Source organism: Theobroma cacao, chromosome 9, assembly GCF_000208745.1.
Source record: "Theobroma cacao cultivar B97-61/B2 chromosome 9, Criollo_cocoa_genome_V2, whole genome shotgun sequence".
In the NCBI taxonomy this organism is placed as follows: Eukaryota; Viridiplantae; Streptophyta; class Magnoliopsida; order Malvales; family Malvaceae; genus Theobroma; species Theobroma cacao.
Genome location: NC_030858.1, coordinates 27,212,075 through 27,229,650, shown reverse-complemented (window position 1 = coordinate 27,229,650; position 17,576 = coordinate 27,212,075). Strand labels below are relative to the sequence as shown.

Sequence of the window (17,576 nt, the reverse complement as noted above, 5' to 3'; positions counted from 1 at the left end):
TAGAAGCATATGATCTTGTTCTTAGCCATTAGGGAGGGTTTTTATACTTGAAAGATCAATTTTGATGGATGTTTGACAGTTTCTGACCATTGAAAAATAGTTTGGAGTTAGTTCTAGTCGTTAATTTGTCTTCTAGCATTCAAATTCAAATTTTCAGACAAAATGCTCTTAGTCGACTAACTATGCTTCTTAGTCAATTAAGTTGTCTTTGTCTTTGAACCCGATTTCTGGCAGTAAACTCTTAGTCGACTAACTATGCTTCTTAGTCGATTAAGTCATCTTTGTCTCTGAACCTGGTTTCCAGCAGTAAGCTCTTAGTCAACTAACTATGCTTCTTAGTTGATTAAGTCGTCTCTGTCTCTGAACCGACCATCTTCATTTTTGAGTTTTACTTGACTAACTCCCTTGATTACTCGACTAAGAAGCTTATATTTTGTGGCTCAATTATAGCTCCTCATTCTCATGAGTTTTGATATTTGCTTTTTAGTGATTAATTTATTAATGACATACATTTTTGTCCTACACACTCAAGTAGTAAAGTTAGACATAAATGAGTGGGAATGTTTTATTATCATCAAAAACTAATGGAGCAACAAAACAACATCTGCAATTTCAACATTGAGACTATAACATCCCATTCCCCTGAAATGTTAATTTAATGGAAATATGTTGCCAATTAAGATGAGTTATAGATATTGATAATGTGAAAAGATATGTAGAAGTGAAAAAGGTGACATGGAAAATAAAATAATATTTTAATAACAAAATAATATTGTTTTATGAAATGCCAAATTAGCCATGCTTACATGAAGATGTGATTTGTATGGTTAGTCTAAGTGGGGGAGTAGTTGTGATATGCATGTTTTATAAATATAATGCATGCACATTAATTTAATAAGAGTATATGAATCTAATGGTATATTATATTATAATATATCACATGTGCATAAATGCATATGTTAGTAAATCACAATTTAAGATAAGTATAATTAAACACAGAGAAGGACATTTCTTTGTGAATGTGGTCGGCCATAAGGGACAAATAGCATGCATGTAAAGGAAAACTTGCATGTGCGCATAAAAAAGTGCCATGCGATCTTTGATAATTCACACATGAAATTTTATATGAGTTAGGTGATCGTAAAAGGAACTGGAAAAACTAAGTTTGCATGGAATTTCATTAAGTAATAAAGGTGGCAAGAATATTATAAAGGATAATAATGGAGGACGGCTTATCCGTCACATGTAAGCGTATTGGCAGTAAAAATCAATCATGGCTAATGAATATCAAAGGAATATGCCATATAAGCATGAATAGGATTCCATAAACATAATTTTAAGGTTTGAAAAAAATAGAGGCTATTTCTTTAATTTAGTTGCTACAAGCTTTACGCGTTTTTCATCAAGAATATCTTTGAGCTCAAAAACTCTTTCCATTGTACATAGCCAGTCAAAAAAGTTATTAGGGTGAAGTTTCCTTCAAACTTAGGAATGTCAACCTTGATTCCCAAATCTCTAGTAACAGCAATTCTTAGACAACATATAGGCACTTCTTTATCATTTAACAAATTTTGATGGAAAGGGTTGATAATATAATTTTCATCACTGGAGCTACTATTATTGATTTGAGCAACATCATGTCTTGCGAGCTGCTCTTGTAATTCTTGAACTTGACAATGTAATTCATCAATCTTGACCTCATGAACATTTATTTGACAAACATTTTGATGTCTTGGTAGCATTTTGTTGGCTCATATAAGGAACGACAATTATGGCATTGATGATATGGTGATGACGATATGATGATGCAAAAAAAATGATAGAACTATGAAACAATGAAAGAGACAAAATTACCTCGAACAAGGAGAGTTAAAACCTAATAGCAACAAGAACCCGAACTACGCAACAAACAATAATCCAGCTTAGCTTTAATGCCAAACTAACGTCGGGGTGTCGTGAAGATATCGATTTTGGAGAGGTTAGAAACCTGACATAGATAGTCTAATAGTCTAACAAATAATTTTAATATTTAATATTTTTCTTATTTAGTATTCAATATTTTGGATTTTACCTTTTAATTTTGTTTTACTTGGACAACAAGTAAATATGGGTTTAAGAATTTATTTTTCTTGTACTCCAAGGAAGTCTAAGGTAGAATACTTCTTTATTTTAATTTACTTTACTTGTACTTCAAGTTTAGGTTAAGTAGGATTAGACTATTATAAATAGCACTCTTAGGCTTAGTTATTAGATAACTTTTTTTTTTTGAATTATTGAATGATATTATATTTGTATTCAAATTTTTAGTGTAAGTTTCTACGTTTGAAACTTGGTTATCAATTTTAAAGGCTCTATCGAGTGCTAGCTTTTGTTTTCACATTAACTCACTGCATTAGTTAGTATCAAAGCAGGGAAAAACTCCCATAACCTAATGGCAAGTGACCCAGTTATGGTAGACGGTGATTCTTATAACGAAGATCATGGAACTGAGACCTTGTGATCTGTAATGCAAAATCAAGGGGTGACATTGAAAGTTTTGGAGCAACGAATGGATCTTAAATTCTAGCGTTTTAAACGACGTTTCGAAAAAATTGCAAATCGATTTGATTCTCTAGGCAAAATTGCCAACAGAAACTAGGATGACGAAAGGCCATGTATCGGAGATGATGTAGCTCACAGACAGCCTATCAAAAAACCTGTTCTTGAAAATAGATGTAGACAACATGTCTACATGAACGATTCAGATGAAGAAGATGATTATTTTACACAACCTATGAGATACGCTGGACATGGAAAGAATGATTATGGTGATCGAGATACCAAAGATTTCAGATTAAATGTGGATATTCCATGCTTTAATGGGAATCTAAATATTGAAGAATTTTTGGATTGGATTACAGAAATAGACAAATTTTTTGAATATATAAAGATTCTAAAATGAAAAAGGGTGAGACTTGTCGTTTGCCGATTAAAAGGTGAAGCTTTTGCATGGTGGGAAAGATTACATTCTAGAAGAAATTGTGAAAAGAAACACCAATTAGAACTTGGTACAAGATGAAGCAACTGTTACAGAAGGATTTTCTTTCTCTTGATTATGAGCAAATTTTGTTCCAAAGCACTAAAAATGCCATCAAGGTCAAAAAACTGTATATGAGTATACTACTGAATTTATGAGATTGGCAAAGAGGAATGACCTAAGGGAGACCGAAGGGCAATAGGTTGCCTAATATCTTGAAGGGCTGAAGCTAGTTATCAAAGAAAAGATAGGGGTACAGGTATTACAAAATTTATTGGAAGCACAAAATATTGCTTTAAAGGCTAAACTGATGTTGTAGGAAAAGAACAAATATGATTATTCTCATAAAGTTACAATGGGGATAATTATAGGGCATTCAACAATAAGAATAAATCAATTCATGATAGTTCTGCACACAATGACTAATACAGAAAGGAGAGGGCAATTGAAAAGCAGAAAGTGATAGATATGAGAGAAGGGCAGAAAATTACAAATCCCTTTGTCAAACCAACCTCGAGAAAGTGTTTTAAATGCAATCAACCTGGTCACAGATCCAGTAATTGTCCTCTCAAAAAAGCAAATCATGTGAAGGAATAAGGAGAAGATGATGATGAGATTTGTTATGATCCGATGAGGATAATGACAAGTATGAGGATTATGACGATGGCTAGAACTGTGTGGCTAGAAGAAGATGTTGTCCCCAAAACAGAAAGATAACAATCAGCGAAATCAATTATTTCGAACCAAGTGCACTATCATTAATTGTTTTTTTGATGTGATTATTGATAATGGTAGTTGAGAGTATATTATTAGTAAAGATGTTGTGGAGAGTTTGGGTTTTAAAACTAAAAAACACCCCAATCCATCCACTATTGGTTGGATTAAGGCAAAAGAGAAGATTTTGGTAACAGAACGATGTAAGGTACCTTTTTTCATTAGTAAATACAAAGATGAGGTATATTGTGGTATTGTGGATATGGATGCTTGTCACTTGTTATTTGGTAGACCTTGGCAATTTGATGTTGCAGCACAACATGATGGGAGAAAAGACACTTACAGATTGGAGAAGGATGGCATAAAGTTTACTTTATTGCCCATGAAAAGAAATGTCACAAACAAAGCTTATAAAGTGGAGGGATGAACTTTCTTTACCGTTACTCATTCAGAGAATGAGTTAGAGGCTGCTTTCAATGAGTCAAAAAAGGTGCATACTCTTATTGTGAAGAAAGTGTTGTTAATTGAAGAGGATCAAAAAATAGCAGAGCATCCAAAAATAGTTAAACTGTTACTAGAAGAATTTAGTGAGGTGATGCCAAAAGATCTATCTAACGATTTACCACCCATGAGGGATATTCAACACCATATTGATTTGATTCCTGGTGTTATTTACCAAACTTGTCTCATTATAGGATGAACCCAAAGAAAAACAAGATTCTCAAGGAGAAAATGGAGGAATTACTACGTAAAGAGTATATCCAAGATAGCATAAGTCCATGTGCAATTCTCGCCTTATTAACCCCAAAGAAGGATGGGAGTTAGAGGATGTGTGTGGATAGCCATACAAGTTTCCAATTCCTAGGCTAGATGACATGCTTGATAGGTTTTAAAAAATGACACACTTTATCCCTTGCAAGAAGACTTCAAATGCAAGCGAAATAGCCAAATTGTTTTTCAAGGAGGTTGTTCGTTTAGAAGGTGTGCCTAAAACCATCACTTCATATCAAGATAGCAAATTTCTTGGCTAATTTTTGAGGACTTTGTGGAAGATGTTTGATTCATCTTTAAATTATAGTAGCACAACTCATCCACAAACTGATGGCCAAACTGAATTGATGAATAGAGCCCTTAGTAATCTAATTCGCAGTATTTGTGGAAATAGACCAAATTAGTGGGACTTTGCATTGGCACAAGCAAAATTTACTTATAATAGTGTTGTGCATAATGCCACAAGCAAATCTTCATTTTCTATTGTGTACACAAAGTTGCCACAGCATGCTCTTGACTTGACAAGTTGCCTAAAGTTCTTGGATTTAGTGTAGTTGTTGGAAATATGGTTAATCAAATGCAAGATGTTCAAGCAGAGGTGAAACAGAAACTAGAGCAAGCTAATGCCAAATATAAGAAAGTTGTAGACCAACATCGCAGAATGCAGATTTTGAAGTAGGGGATCAGATGATGGTGTTTCTATGAAAAAAAAGGTTTCCAGTGGGGACTTATAGTAAGTTGTAGCCTAAGAAATATGGACGATACTAGATTTTGAAGAAAATCAATGACAATTCATATGTTGTGGATCTGCCAAACACAATGAGAATTTTCAAAACATTTAATGTGGTGGATATTTACCTATTTTATTTATCCAATGAACCCTTATATTCAGATATACAAGTTAACTTGAGGTCGAGGTTTTCTCAAGTAGAGGAGAATGACGTAGATAGTCTAATAGTTTAACAAGTAATTTTAATATTTAATATTTTTTATTTAGTATTTTTTATTTAGGATTTTTTTAAAATTTTATTTTACTTGGACGACAAGTAAATATGGGTTTAAGAATTTACTTTTCTTATATTCCAAGGAAATCTAAGGTATAATACTTTTTTATTTTAATTTACTTTACTTGCACTCCAAGTTTAGGTTAAGTACAATTATACCACTATAAATAGCACCCTTAGGCTTAGTTATTAGATAACTTATTTTTTTTAACTTATTGAATGATATTATATTTTTTCTCAAATTTTGAGAATAAGTTTCTGCGTTTGAAACTTGGTTAATAATTTTAAAGGCTCTATCGAGTGCTAACCTTTGTTTTCAGGTTAACTCATTGTGTCAAAACCCCAATAAGATGAACAACAATCTTGGCGAGATTAAAAACTCACTAAGGTGAAAAATAACTAAACTCCCATTTTGGTTGGTCAAACCAAAGATACTAGAACCTTTTGCATTTTTTAAAAGAGTCTAGAAAAAAGAAAAAATAGGCATTTCTTATTTAAAAACAATATTCTTAATTTATTCTCTATTTGATTATCTAACAATTAATCCAATAAGACTTTATATAATTATTCTTAAAAAATAGAGTTTTTTTATTTTCTCATGTGAGATTCTTACAATTCCTAAATAGACTAAACTCTTATTTTACTCTATAATTTTTATGTGCAACTTAAACAATAATATAATAATATACTTATGTATCATCCATCTTCAAGACTTCCATTAAGATCCACGATGGGTAGCCCGAAAGGGGAACTACAAAATTATCGAGCTCATCGTCTCTGATTGTCATCCAAAAATGGCAGCTGAAATTTCCAAACATTAATAATTTGAGCTTAGTATGACAAATGGCCATTATGTTGTCGCTGTCATAGTCTCTCACACATGGTGTCCGTATCTTTGTGCTTGTGATAAAATAGAAAATTTAATTTATATGTTATGCAGTGGCAGACATAAAAGTTATCATATCAAGGAGTCTGTAGGACCAGTTTTTTCTGACATTGAATAAACATACTTTGGATTTTTTATATAATGCTCTCACTTTATAGTTTATGCTTACAAATATTTTAGTGAGAGGCTTTTTCTGTTAAATCCGATTGAAGACATATATATGACTAAAAATGTTAAAATTTATCTAATTGAAACTTAACCAATACTTAGTTCAACTGAGGAAACCAAGGCATACTTCCTTTTTTTTTCTTTTTTTAGATTAAATATGGGATGAACCAAATTGATCATTAAGTAGATAGAATTCATTTTCTTTCATTTTTCTTTCCTCAAGATCTTAAAAATTTTACTCCTAAGCTTATTATTTTACCCATGATTTAAGGTGTAAAGTACATTTTCCTTATATTAACTTGAGAAAGAAAATGGTTTTTTTTTCGGCTTGACATATTTTGTTCATAAATGTCTTGAAAAGACATCTTAATAATTAGTAAACCTTAAAGGCTCTAATTGGATTTTAAAAAAAGAGAGAGATGAAAGATTACTTTAATCATAAATGTCATATATAATTCAATGTTTGATAGTATCACATTTAATTTTTATAATTTAAGGAAATGTTTAATATCATATCTCAACTTTTATTCTAAATATATATCAATATAACTGAACCACTAACACCATCAAAAAAGTTTATTGACTTGTCCATCAACCAGACAAAAATTAAGACATGACTACTAAAATGTCATGTGATCGTCTCTAGAAAGCCAAAAGGAAAATAGTATAGGAAAATATTTTCCTTTATTGGGCATCAACCAGAAACACAAGAAAAGAACCGTAGATCAGTGCATTTTTCTTTACATTCAGAATAGTTTTCATCATTATTTAAATCCATTGTCGAGCACAAGAATGCATGTCCTGCTCGGGCAAAAGACAAATCCCATACCAAGCTTCGATAACGATTTCCCATATTCAACAAAATTTTGATTGCGAATTCAGAAAAAATAAAGGCCCATGGATATGGTTGCAGTAAAAGCAACTTGTTTGAGTACAAGCTCGTTATCATCATCATCATCATCAAATACCCACAACCCCAAACGCCATATTAATAGTTGGAGAATGAAATTCACCAAAAACCCATCACTATGCTGTTCACATAAGCTTGAAAATCCAGAATGTTCCTGAGTTTTCATTGACTAGCTTGCAAACGGTGAGAAGGGCTACAGGCGTAGATAAATTAAGAAAGGTTAAAGCGATAGAATTTTAAAATTTTAGATAAATGACGATACTATTGAAATATGAAATATCTAAAATATTTTTTTTTATTTTTTAATCTTTTCTTTTCTTTTCAACCGGTTAACAATATTTCCTTATTTCGACCAATCACTCCAAAGGAGCACTAGAATTGGGGAGCGTCGATCTGGTGCTCCCAGTGCCCTCTTGGGAGCACCAAATTACTAATCCCCAAGAAGCACCAGATCATGATGCTCCCCTTGAGAGCACCAGATCGTGGTACTCCTGGATCTGACGCTGTTCGGTTAGATCAGATCGATGGGAGGTATTTTTTAAAAAAATTTATAATATAATAATTTTTAAAATTCATGAGGAGTAATATTATTTTTTTAATATTATTAGGTCATTAAATTAAGAAAAATACTAATAGTAGACTAAATACTAGACTTTTGTATCTAGCAAAAAATATTCTTTTAAGATGGAGTGTTTATTTTGAAAAATGATACACTCGCGTGTAATTATAATCAAAAATTTTACCCTAAATATAAACAGTAATTAAACAATGAGGGTGGTTTAGGGTTTTTGTGTGAGAAAAACTCAAACCCAGCAATTCAAGTTGAGTGAAAGAAAAAGGGAAACTTCATGGTTTGGTTTGGTTTTGGAGTTGGTGATGATTTGAGGGATCTCTACAACTCCCCGACACACTAGGCTAGTTAGTCCCCAAAAAAATTCATCTTCTTGATCACAAAAACAGTCTTGTATACGTATTTTCGAAAATTTTAAATTTTTTAAATTTGTTGATTAATAAAATGATAATTTTTTTATTGATAATATATAAAATCAATACATTAAATTTCGCAAAAATAAATATTTAATTATTTTATTACATATAAAACAGGTGTGCCAGTGTACATATCAAAATAATTCATACAATGATTTGTCATTTATATAATCACATGCCAAATTTTTATTGGTTGATAAATATACCATCAGTGTTAAATTTCAAAATACATAAATTAATAAATAAAAATTAAAATATCATATAATTAAACATCTCTTGATACAAATATCACATTGCATATTTTTCTAAAGTAAAAGACCCAATGTGAAATCTTCCTTTTAAAAAGAAAGAAACATTTCCATCTCTGGGATTTAATCTGTCAGATTTAATTACCATACTGGCAATAAAATAAAATCAAATCACGCTTCTCTTTGTCTTTCTCTCCTCCACTTGTATAAAACGAACAGCTCAGAATCCAGAGCTTGCATATCTCCTCAAGCCCAAAACAATGTTAAAATCACAAGTTCACCAGCGTCACTACTCCATCAAAACTTTATTCCCACTTCGCAACCTATTTCTCCACGGAAGTGACCGGGCTCTGCTTCCCCTTTACTCTTGGCCGTCGTTCAACAAAACAAGCAGAGCTGTTCGAGTTACCGCTGCCTTGAGGAAAGTAAAAGCGGTTGCAACAGCTACAGAGAAATGTCTTCGTGTAAAGGCCATTGTCAATGTCACAGAAAGTGTAGGTGACATAGTCACTCACCTAAGGCTAGACCGAGGGCTAGATGATATACAAGATTTGCTTGGTAAATCAATTCTATTGGAGCTTGTTAGCAAGGAGCTGGACCCTAGTAAGTATTTGCTATGGCTTTATATTTTGGCATGGTTAACGTACGGTTGTGGATTTTATTCAGCTTTGGGTAGATGAAAAGAATTTTCTAAAAAGTGTTAGAGAAGAGAAAAATAAAAGCAAATGAATAATAATCTTGTATATGGGGTGAGGGAATTGATTTATTGCTTTAATCTGTGTAGCCACGGGATTAGAAAGGAAGACGATCAAAGCATTCGCGCACCGGATGGCTAACAAGGGTGAGGATGTGAAGTACGAAGCAGAGTTTGAAGTTCCGATGGAGTTTGGGGAGCTTGGAGCAGTTTTTGTGGAGAATGAGCACCACAGAGAGATGTATGTGGATGATATAGTCATTGATGGCTTTCCCAGTGGCCCCGTCAAGGTGAACTGTGCTTCCTGGGTTCACTCTAAATTTGAGCATCTTCAAAAGAGAGTCTTCTTCACCAACAAGGTCTGGATTTTAGCTCCTTCAAACCATTCGCACATTATCATTTAACACCTTAACTTTTAAATGCATTTGATGAAAATTTTCGTTGAAATGCTTAAACATAAATTTAATATATATATATATATATATTAAGTTAAATAAATTTTCTTTCGCCTTTGTAATTATACTTTTCATTAATATTAGCTACATTATAAGTTTGTTTCAACAAACACCATCACTCTTAAATGATTTGAATCAGAGATTTTCACATTAAAAAATGTCAAATTCTAATTGTCAAAGTATTTTATTTTGAAAGTTGCTCACTGATGATTTGCTAAAAGAAAAGTAATTTTAAAAAATAACATGTCAAATTATGAATGTAAATAATATTATCTGGCCTAACAATTTGTAAGATCTAGGAAACAGCAGATGAGATAATTTGTGATGATTTTTGTGGAAGGGAAGCGAGGATTAATCCTGGTACTGCTCGTTTGTCGTTGCTTTGTGATGGTGTACATATGCGTCTTTTTCTTCGGTCCTAGGTGGTCCAACGTTTGGTACCACAATGGACTAAGGCCTGTGACTTGTCATTCTCACGAGCTAAGGTTTCATTTCAGTGATAATTTATATTTATTTTATTAAAAATTTTAAAAAATTCTAAGTTATTTAAAATTATTCAAATAAATATTTATTTTTTTATTATTTTCAATCAAATTTTTATATTTTCATTTTAAATCAAACAAACCTTATAACTAATAATTAACTAATTATTATTAAGTCAAATGTCACTTATAATTTTATGCTCATATAGTGTTGATGTGGATAGTAAAAAATGTTACATGATTATATTATCATGTCACATTATCATTTATTATAGTATGTCAACAATATCACGTGGCATACAATGATAAATGATATTTTAACTAAATTGAATATTAGTTATAAAAACTTATTTAGCTCAAAAATATATATAAGAGTTTATTTAGTTTAAAATAAAAGTATAAAAATTTGATTGAATGTAATAAAAGAATAAAGATTTATTTAAATTTTTTAAAATAATTTAGAGACTTTTTAAATATTATACCAAAAATAAAAGATCGGGTAATAGAAATAAAAAATAAAAGAAGGAAACAACAATCTCAAATGTTGTTAAGAATTTGTAAAATCCATAAGTAATGTTTTGTATTTGGGAGAAGCAGTCGTATTTGCCATCAGAGACTCCAAATGGACTGAAGAGGCTAAGAGAGGAAGAACTTGCGAGTTTGCGAGGGAATGGCATGGGAGAGCGCCAACGCTACGAAAGGATATATGATTATGACGTTTACAATGATCTTGGAGAGCCTGATAAAGATCTCGGCCTCAAAAGACCTGTACTGGGTGGTAAACACTTTCCCTACCCTAGACGCTGCCGAACTGGAAGGCCTCCATGTGAAACAGGTATCCTACATGCCAAATGCTACACCTACAACTAAAAGTTGGCCTTTTTAATTTTTCCGTTTTCTTTTACCCTAATGATTTCAAGAGCTTCTTTATACATACATACATCTATACACACACACACACACATACATATCAAAAATTTTTATTTATTTTAAAAAAATAAAAAAAATAAAAACAAAAAGTATAAAAAATCATTTAAAAAAGACAAAGAAAAGAAACAAGAATAAAAGATTTAATCCCAACATTTTCCATAAAATATACAATTCATCAAGTGACCTTTTTTAATGAAGTTATGGAACTTTCTTTAATTTTCGTCATAAAATTTAATGAAGTTATTTAAACTTTCTAAATTTAGCAAGGCAGATGTATTTGCTTCTTATAGTCAAATTTGGAATGGATACTTCCTTTTTTTTTTTTTTTTCGTTTCAAGCAAAAAAAAAAAAAAAGGATTAAAGATGGTTTTGAATACTCCCAGTCCCTGGCAAAAGCAAGGTGCTGGTAAAGATTTAAGCGCTTGGTTATAGATTCTTTGGGGATCTGTTTCCGTGCTTAGTAGCTTAGTCTTGTGTACTCGGGCGCCTCTAATGATAAGTTAACAAAATGATTATTCCTTTCAAAATTCTTTTTACATTCAGCTATAAGCTATCATCAAATTCCGACGAGTTGAACTTTATTACTGTTTTGGTTGCAATGCAATAACCTCTAGTGTTGCTGCAGATCCATTGTCGGAGAAAAGAACCGGCCACTTCTACGTACCTAGAGATGAATGCTTCTCAGAGATAAAGCAGCTAACATTTTCGGCAAAGACTGTATACTCATTGATGCATTGCCTGATACCAACTGTTGAGAACACAATTGTCGACCCCGATATGGGATTTCCGCACATCAATGCTGTGGACTCACTTTTCAGCGAAGGAATTAACTTGCCTCCCCTCCAGAAACAAGGAATTTGGAACACTGTCCTGCCTAGACTTTTCAAGGCTATCGGTGAGGGAAGTGAGGATGTGCTACGGTTCGAGGCCCCTGACACAATGGCTAGTGAGCATTCTCAATCTTTTAATGATAAACACACATAAAGGCATATATATGTACAGGGTAGTTCTACTAAGCCTAGAGGATATGATTTAAATTTAGGCTTATTGCACTTGAGCATTTGGCTCCATGGTACTGGTCAAAGAGCTGAGTTCGAATTCTCTCTTTTTCAAAAATTATACTTATTAAAAAATTGGAAGGCACATGTACTTATATATGTTGATTTTGTGTTTGCAGGGGACAAGTTCTTCTGGTTTAGGGATGAGGAGTTTGCTCGGCAAACACTTGCTGGTCTAAATCCATATAGCATTCGGCTAGTTACGGTATGATATGCAAACATTATACTATATACCAACACACTTCCTGATACCAACATTACGCTTGAAACCACTGATCTAACAGGCTCAAGGGCCCATAATAGACAAACATTTAGCAGGCTATCCGAGACAAACTCATCTAAAGACCATAATATTGTTCAAAGCATATCTTGCAAAAGAATATCACCTAACATTTGCTTTATAAAGCATCTGATTAAAACAGGACTTAGATAAAAAGAAAAAAATTAAAAAGGAGGGAAGGGGTTTAGCTTGGCTAGCACAAGCAATATTCTTTTCCTTCCAAGCTTTAAAATTGTATAAACTTCTTGCAGGAATGGCCATTGAAGAGCAAACTGGATCCTAAGATCTATGGTCCGGCAGAGTCCGCAATCACCACAGAAATGATTGAGCAAGAGATCGTCGGAGTGATGACGGTAGAGCAGGTGCCATAAAAGACTTAGTTGAAGATTAGACAACTAAAAGCACCAGCATATCTCATCAATTAATTTGTATATCAATTTGGAATTTGGTTTTGTGCAGGCTATAAAACAAAAAAAGTTATTCATCCTAGATTACCATGACTTATATTTACCATATGTCGAGAAAGTCAGAGAGCTTAAAGGCACGACATTGTATGGATCAAGAGCTCTATTTTTCTTAAACTCTAATGACACATTGAGGCCACTAGCCATTGAGTTGGTACGGCCACCATTGGACGGAAAGCCACAGTGGAAACAAGTTTATGCACCTTCTTGGGATTCGACAGCCTGTTGGCTCTGGCGGCTCGCTAAAGCTCATGTCCTTGCTCATGATGCAGGCTATCATCAACTAGTCAGTCATTGGTACGTAGGTGCATTTCTTTTCTTTGAATGGGGGCTCTTTATGTGGCACTAAATTGAAACCCCTTTGATCTGTTTTCAGGTTAAGGACTCATTGTGTCACCGAAACTTATATTATTGCAACCAATCGGCGACTCAGCGTGATGCACCCAATCTATAGGCTGTTACATCCTCATTTCCGATACACTATAGAGATTAATGCGCTAGCTCGAGAATCACTGATCAATGCTGATGGGATAATTGAAAACTCATTCACCCCTGGCAAGTACTCCATGGAGCTTTGTGCTATAGCCTATGACTTAGAGTGGCGATTTGATCATCAGGCTCTACCTGCAGATTTAGTTAGCAGGTAATCTAGCTGCAAATTTGGGTACTCAAATGCCTATAAGCTCTTCCCTAATCTTGATATATCTCTTTTTATAACTTCATTGATGCTAGAGGGATGGCTGAGGAGGATCCGAATGCACCTCACGGTTTAAGACTAACAATCAACGACTATCCTTTCGCCAATGATGGTCTACTTATATGGGATGCCCTCAAACAATGGGTTTCTGCTTATGTGAATCATTACTATCCAAATGCAAGTCTTGTGGAGTCAGATGAAGAGCTTCAAGAATGGTGGACAGAAATTCGTACAGTTGGTCATGCTGACAAAAAGGATGAACCATGGTGGCCTACTCTCAGAACCCCACAAGACCTGATTGATATCATCACTACTATAATTTGGGTAACCTCAGGTCACCATGCAGCAGTGAACTTTGGACAATATGCGTATGCAGGCTATTTTCCTAATAAGCCTACCATTGCTAGAACCCAAATGCCCACTGAGGACCCCTCCGACGAAGAATGGAATCTTTTTCAGAAAAATCCAGAAGCTGTGCTTCTGCAATGCTTCCCTTCTCGAATGCAAGCTACTAAAGTGATGGCTGTTTTGGATGTGCTATCGAATCATTCACCGGATGAGGAGTACTTAGGAGAGAAAATGGAGCCATCGTGGGGTGAAGATCCAATTATAAAGGCAGCATTTGAAAAACTTAATGGGAAATTGAAGGAGATTGAAGGGATCATTGATGAAAGGAATGCAAACGGCAGTTGGAAAAACAGAAGTGGAGCTGGGATTGTACCATATGAGCTTTTGAAGCCATTTTCTGAGCCTGGTGTTACAGGAAAAGGAGTTCCGTACAGCATCTCAATATGAAGTATAAGATGCTCATTGAACTTCTCTTAAGAGACCATAAAATAAATAAGAGATGTAATGAAATTTCCGAATGTATCTGCCATAACTGCCCATTAACATTTTCATCTCAATTATTTGGACACTTTTTTTATTTTTGGAAAATTGTGATTTTACTTTTCCAAAATAAGCAGCAGGAAAGATATGCTACTAGCTAGTACAACAAAGCTGGCTTTGCCTGCAATGAAACAAGGCAAACTATGCAGCAAACTACAAAGTAGTTTGAACGAGTGTAAGGACTAATATTTCCTTCTTTAATCACCAATTCTGACATGGCACTTCATTAATTAATATGGCAGCCAACTTAGACAAGCTATCTAATATTCTTGCTTGAACATCAGCTGGCTGAAATAAAAGTAAACAAAACAATCTCTATAAGAAATATGGTTCTAGTGCTTGTTCAGTGTGCAGCTGATTGTTGAAAGTTACAGATCTTAGTGCCTTATTTCAGCTTCTGTGCTCATTTATATGGTTAAGGTACTGCTTAGTTTTTGCTCATTTTGTTTCTCCAAAGTTTGTATCTAGCTCTGGCTAGTATTAAGTAGTGCTCTTGATGTTGGCCCTTCCGACAACTCTCTCTAACCTACAAGCTCTATTAAAAGTTTGCTCTCAAATTTAGTGACGTTGCAAGTTAACGTGAAAATAAAAATTACACTCGACAGAGCATTTAAGGTTAATAATCAAGTTTCAAACGTAGAAACTTAAACTCAAAATTTAAAACAAAACAATATATTATTCAATAATTAAAAAAATTAAAATTATCTAACAACTAAGCCTAAAGATGCTATTTATAATAGCTTAATCTTACTTGACTTAAACTTAGAGTGCAAGTAAAGTAAATTCAAATAAGAAAGCATTTTATCCTAGACGTTCTTAGAGTACCAGAAAAGTAAATTCTTAAATCTATGCTTACTTGTTGTCCAAGTAAATTAAATTAAAACGAGAAATTCTATCATACCTATAATTCTTAATAGGACTCCTAACTAAATAAGAAAAATACTAAACTTATTTGTCATCTGCTAGCAAAATCTACGTCAATCCCCTCCACTTTAAAAAAACTCGACCTCGAGTTAACTTGTACATCTGAATATAAAGGTTCATTTGATGAATGAAATGAGTAAATATCCGTTACATTAAATTTTTCAAAAATTCCCATTATGTCTAGCAGATCCACAACATATGCATTGTCATTGATCTTCTTCAAAATATAGTATGGTTCATACTTCTTAGGCTATAACTTACTATAAGTTCCCACTAGAAACCTTTCTTTTCATAGAAACATCATCACCTAATCTCCTACTTCAAAAATCTACTTTCTACAATGTTGGTCTACAACTTTTTTATACTTGGCGTTAGCTTGCTCTAATTTCTATTTTACCTCAGCTTGAACATCTTGAAACTGATTAGCCATATTATATTTTCTGAAACTACACTTAATCCAGGAATTTTAGGTAGCTTGATCACATCAAGAGCATGTTGTGGCGACTTTATGTATGCAATAGAAATAGGAGATTTTCCTATGGTACTATGAACAGCACGATTATAAGCAAACATTGCTTGTGCCAATGCAAAGTCCCACTACTTCGGTCTATCACCACAAATATTGCGAATTAGATTGCCAAAGGGTTTTGTTCACTGATTCAATTTGACCATCAGTTTGTGGATGAGTTGTGCTGTTGTAATTCAAGGATGAATCAAACATCTTCCACAAAGTCCTTCAAAAATGGCTAAGAAACTTGTTATCCCAATCTGAAGTGATGGTTTTAAGCACACCATGCAGACAAACAATCTCTTTGAAAAACAATTTGACTATTTCACTTGCATTTGAAGTCTTCTTGCCAGATATAAAGTACGCCATTTTAGAAAATCTATCAAGCATGTCATCTAGTCTAGGAATTGGAAACTTGTATCCAACAGTAATCTTGTTGATGGCTCGGCTATCTACACACATCCTCCAACTTCTATCTTTTGTTGGGGTCAGTAAGGCCGAAACTGCACATAGACTCATGCTCTCTTAGATATGTCCTTTGTATCGTAATTCCTCCACTTTCTCCTTGAGAATCTTACTTTCTTTTGGGCTCATCCTATAATAAGGCAAATTTAGTAAACAAGCATTAGGAATCAAATCAAAATGGTACTGAATATCCCTCATAAGTGGTAAACAGTTAGGTAAATCTTCTAGCATCACCTCACTAAATTTTTTAGTAACAGTTTGACTGCTTCTGGATGCGCTACTATTTTTTTATTCTCTTCAATTGACAACACCTACTTCATAATCAGAGCATACATTTCTTTTGACTCCTTGAAAATAGCCTCTATCTCATTACTTGAATGAGTAAGGATAAAGAAAGTTTGCCTTTCCATTTTAGGAGCTTTAGTTTTGACAATTCATTTCATTGGCACTAAAGTAAACTTTATGCCATCTTTCTCTAATTTGTAGGTGTTTTCTCTCCCATCATGTTGCGCTACAACATCAAATTACCAGGGTTTACCAAATAACAAGTGACAAGCATCCATATCCACAATATCAAAATATACCTCATCCTTGTATTTGCCTATGAAAAAAGGTATCCAACCAATAGGGTATGGATTAGGGAGTTTTTTAGACTTTCCACAACATCCGTTCTGATAATATTCTCACAACTTCCCTATCAATAATCACATCAAATAAATAGTTACTGATAGTGCACCTAGTTCAAAATAACTAATTCCGCTAAGTGTTATCCTCTTGTTTTAGAGACAACATCATTCTTCTTACCACATAATTCTGGTCATTGTTATAATCTTCATACTCGTCATCATCCCCATTTGGACCATAGAAAATCTCATCATCCTCTTCTTCTCGTTCCACTACATGGACTACTTTTCTGAGAGGATAGTCACTGGATCTATGACCAGGTTGATTGCATTTAAAATACTTTCCTAGGATTCGTTTAGCATAGGGATTTACAACTTTCTGCCCTTCCTTCGCATTTGTCACC

At 33.5% G+C, this 17,576-nt stretch overlaps 1 protein-coding gene across 1 annotated transcript; it reads left to right on the top strand.

The window, feature by feature from the left end:
- LOC18589726 (linoleate 13S-lipoxygenase 2-1, chloroplastic) lies at window positions 8,880-14,693 on the top strand. The gene is made up of 9 exons (XM_018127915.1): window positions 8,880-9,307; window positions 9,489-9,757; window positions 10,933-11,170; window positions 11,891-12,211; window positions 12,443-12,528; window positions 12,855-12,965; window positions 13,063-13,364; window positions 13,444-13,710; window positions 13,800-14,693. The coding sequence occupies exons 1-9, from the start codon at window positions 8,965-8,967 to the stop codon at window positions 14,557-14,559; spliced, it is 2,697 nt and encodes an 898-aa protein (XP_017983404.1). The 5' UTR covers window positions 8,880-8,964; the 3' UTR covers window positions 14,560-14,693.

Excerpts from the sequence above, each read along its gene's own strand:
- LOC18589726 (XM_018127915.1), top strand. The coding sequence starts at position 8,965 with ATGTTAAAATCACAAGTTCACCAGCGTCACTACTCCATCAAAACTTTA. Across the intron at positions 11,171-11,890 it reads AAGGCCTCCATGTGAAACAG|ATCCATTGTCGGAGAAAAGA; the intron begins GTATCCTACATG and ends GTGTTGCTGCAG. Across the intron at positions 12,529-12,854 it reads ATAGCATTCGGCTAGTTACG|GAATGGCCATTGAAGAGCAA; the intron begins GTATGATATGCA and ends AACTTCTTGCAG.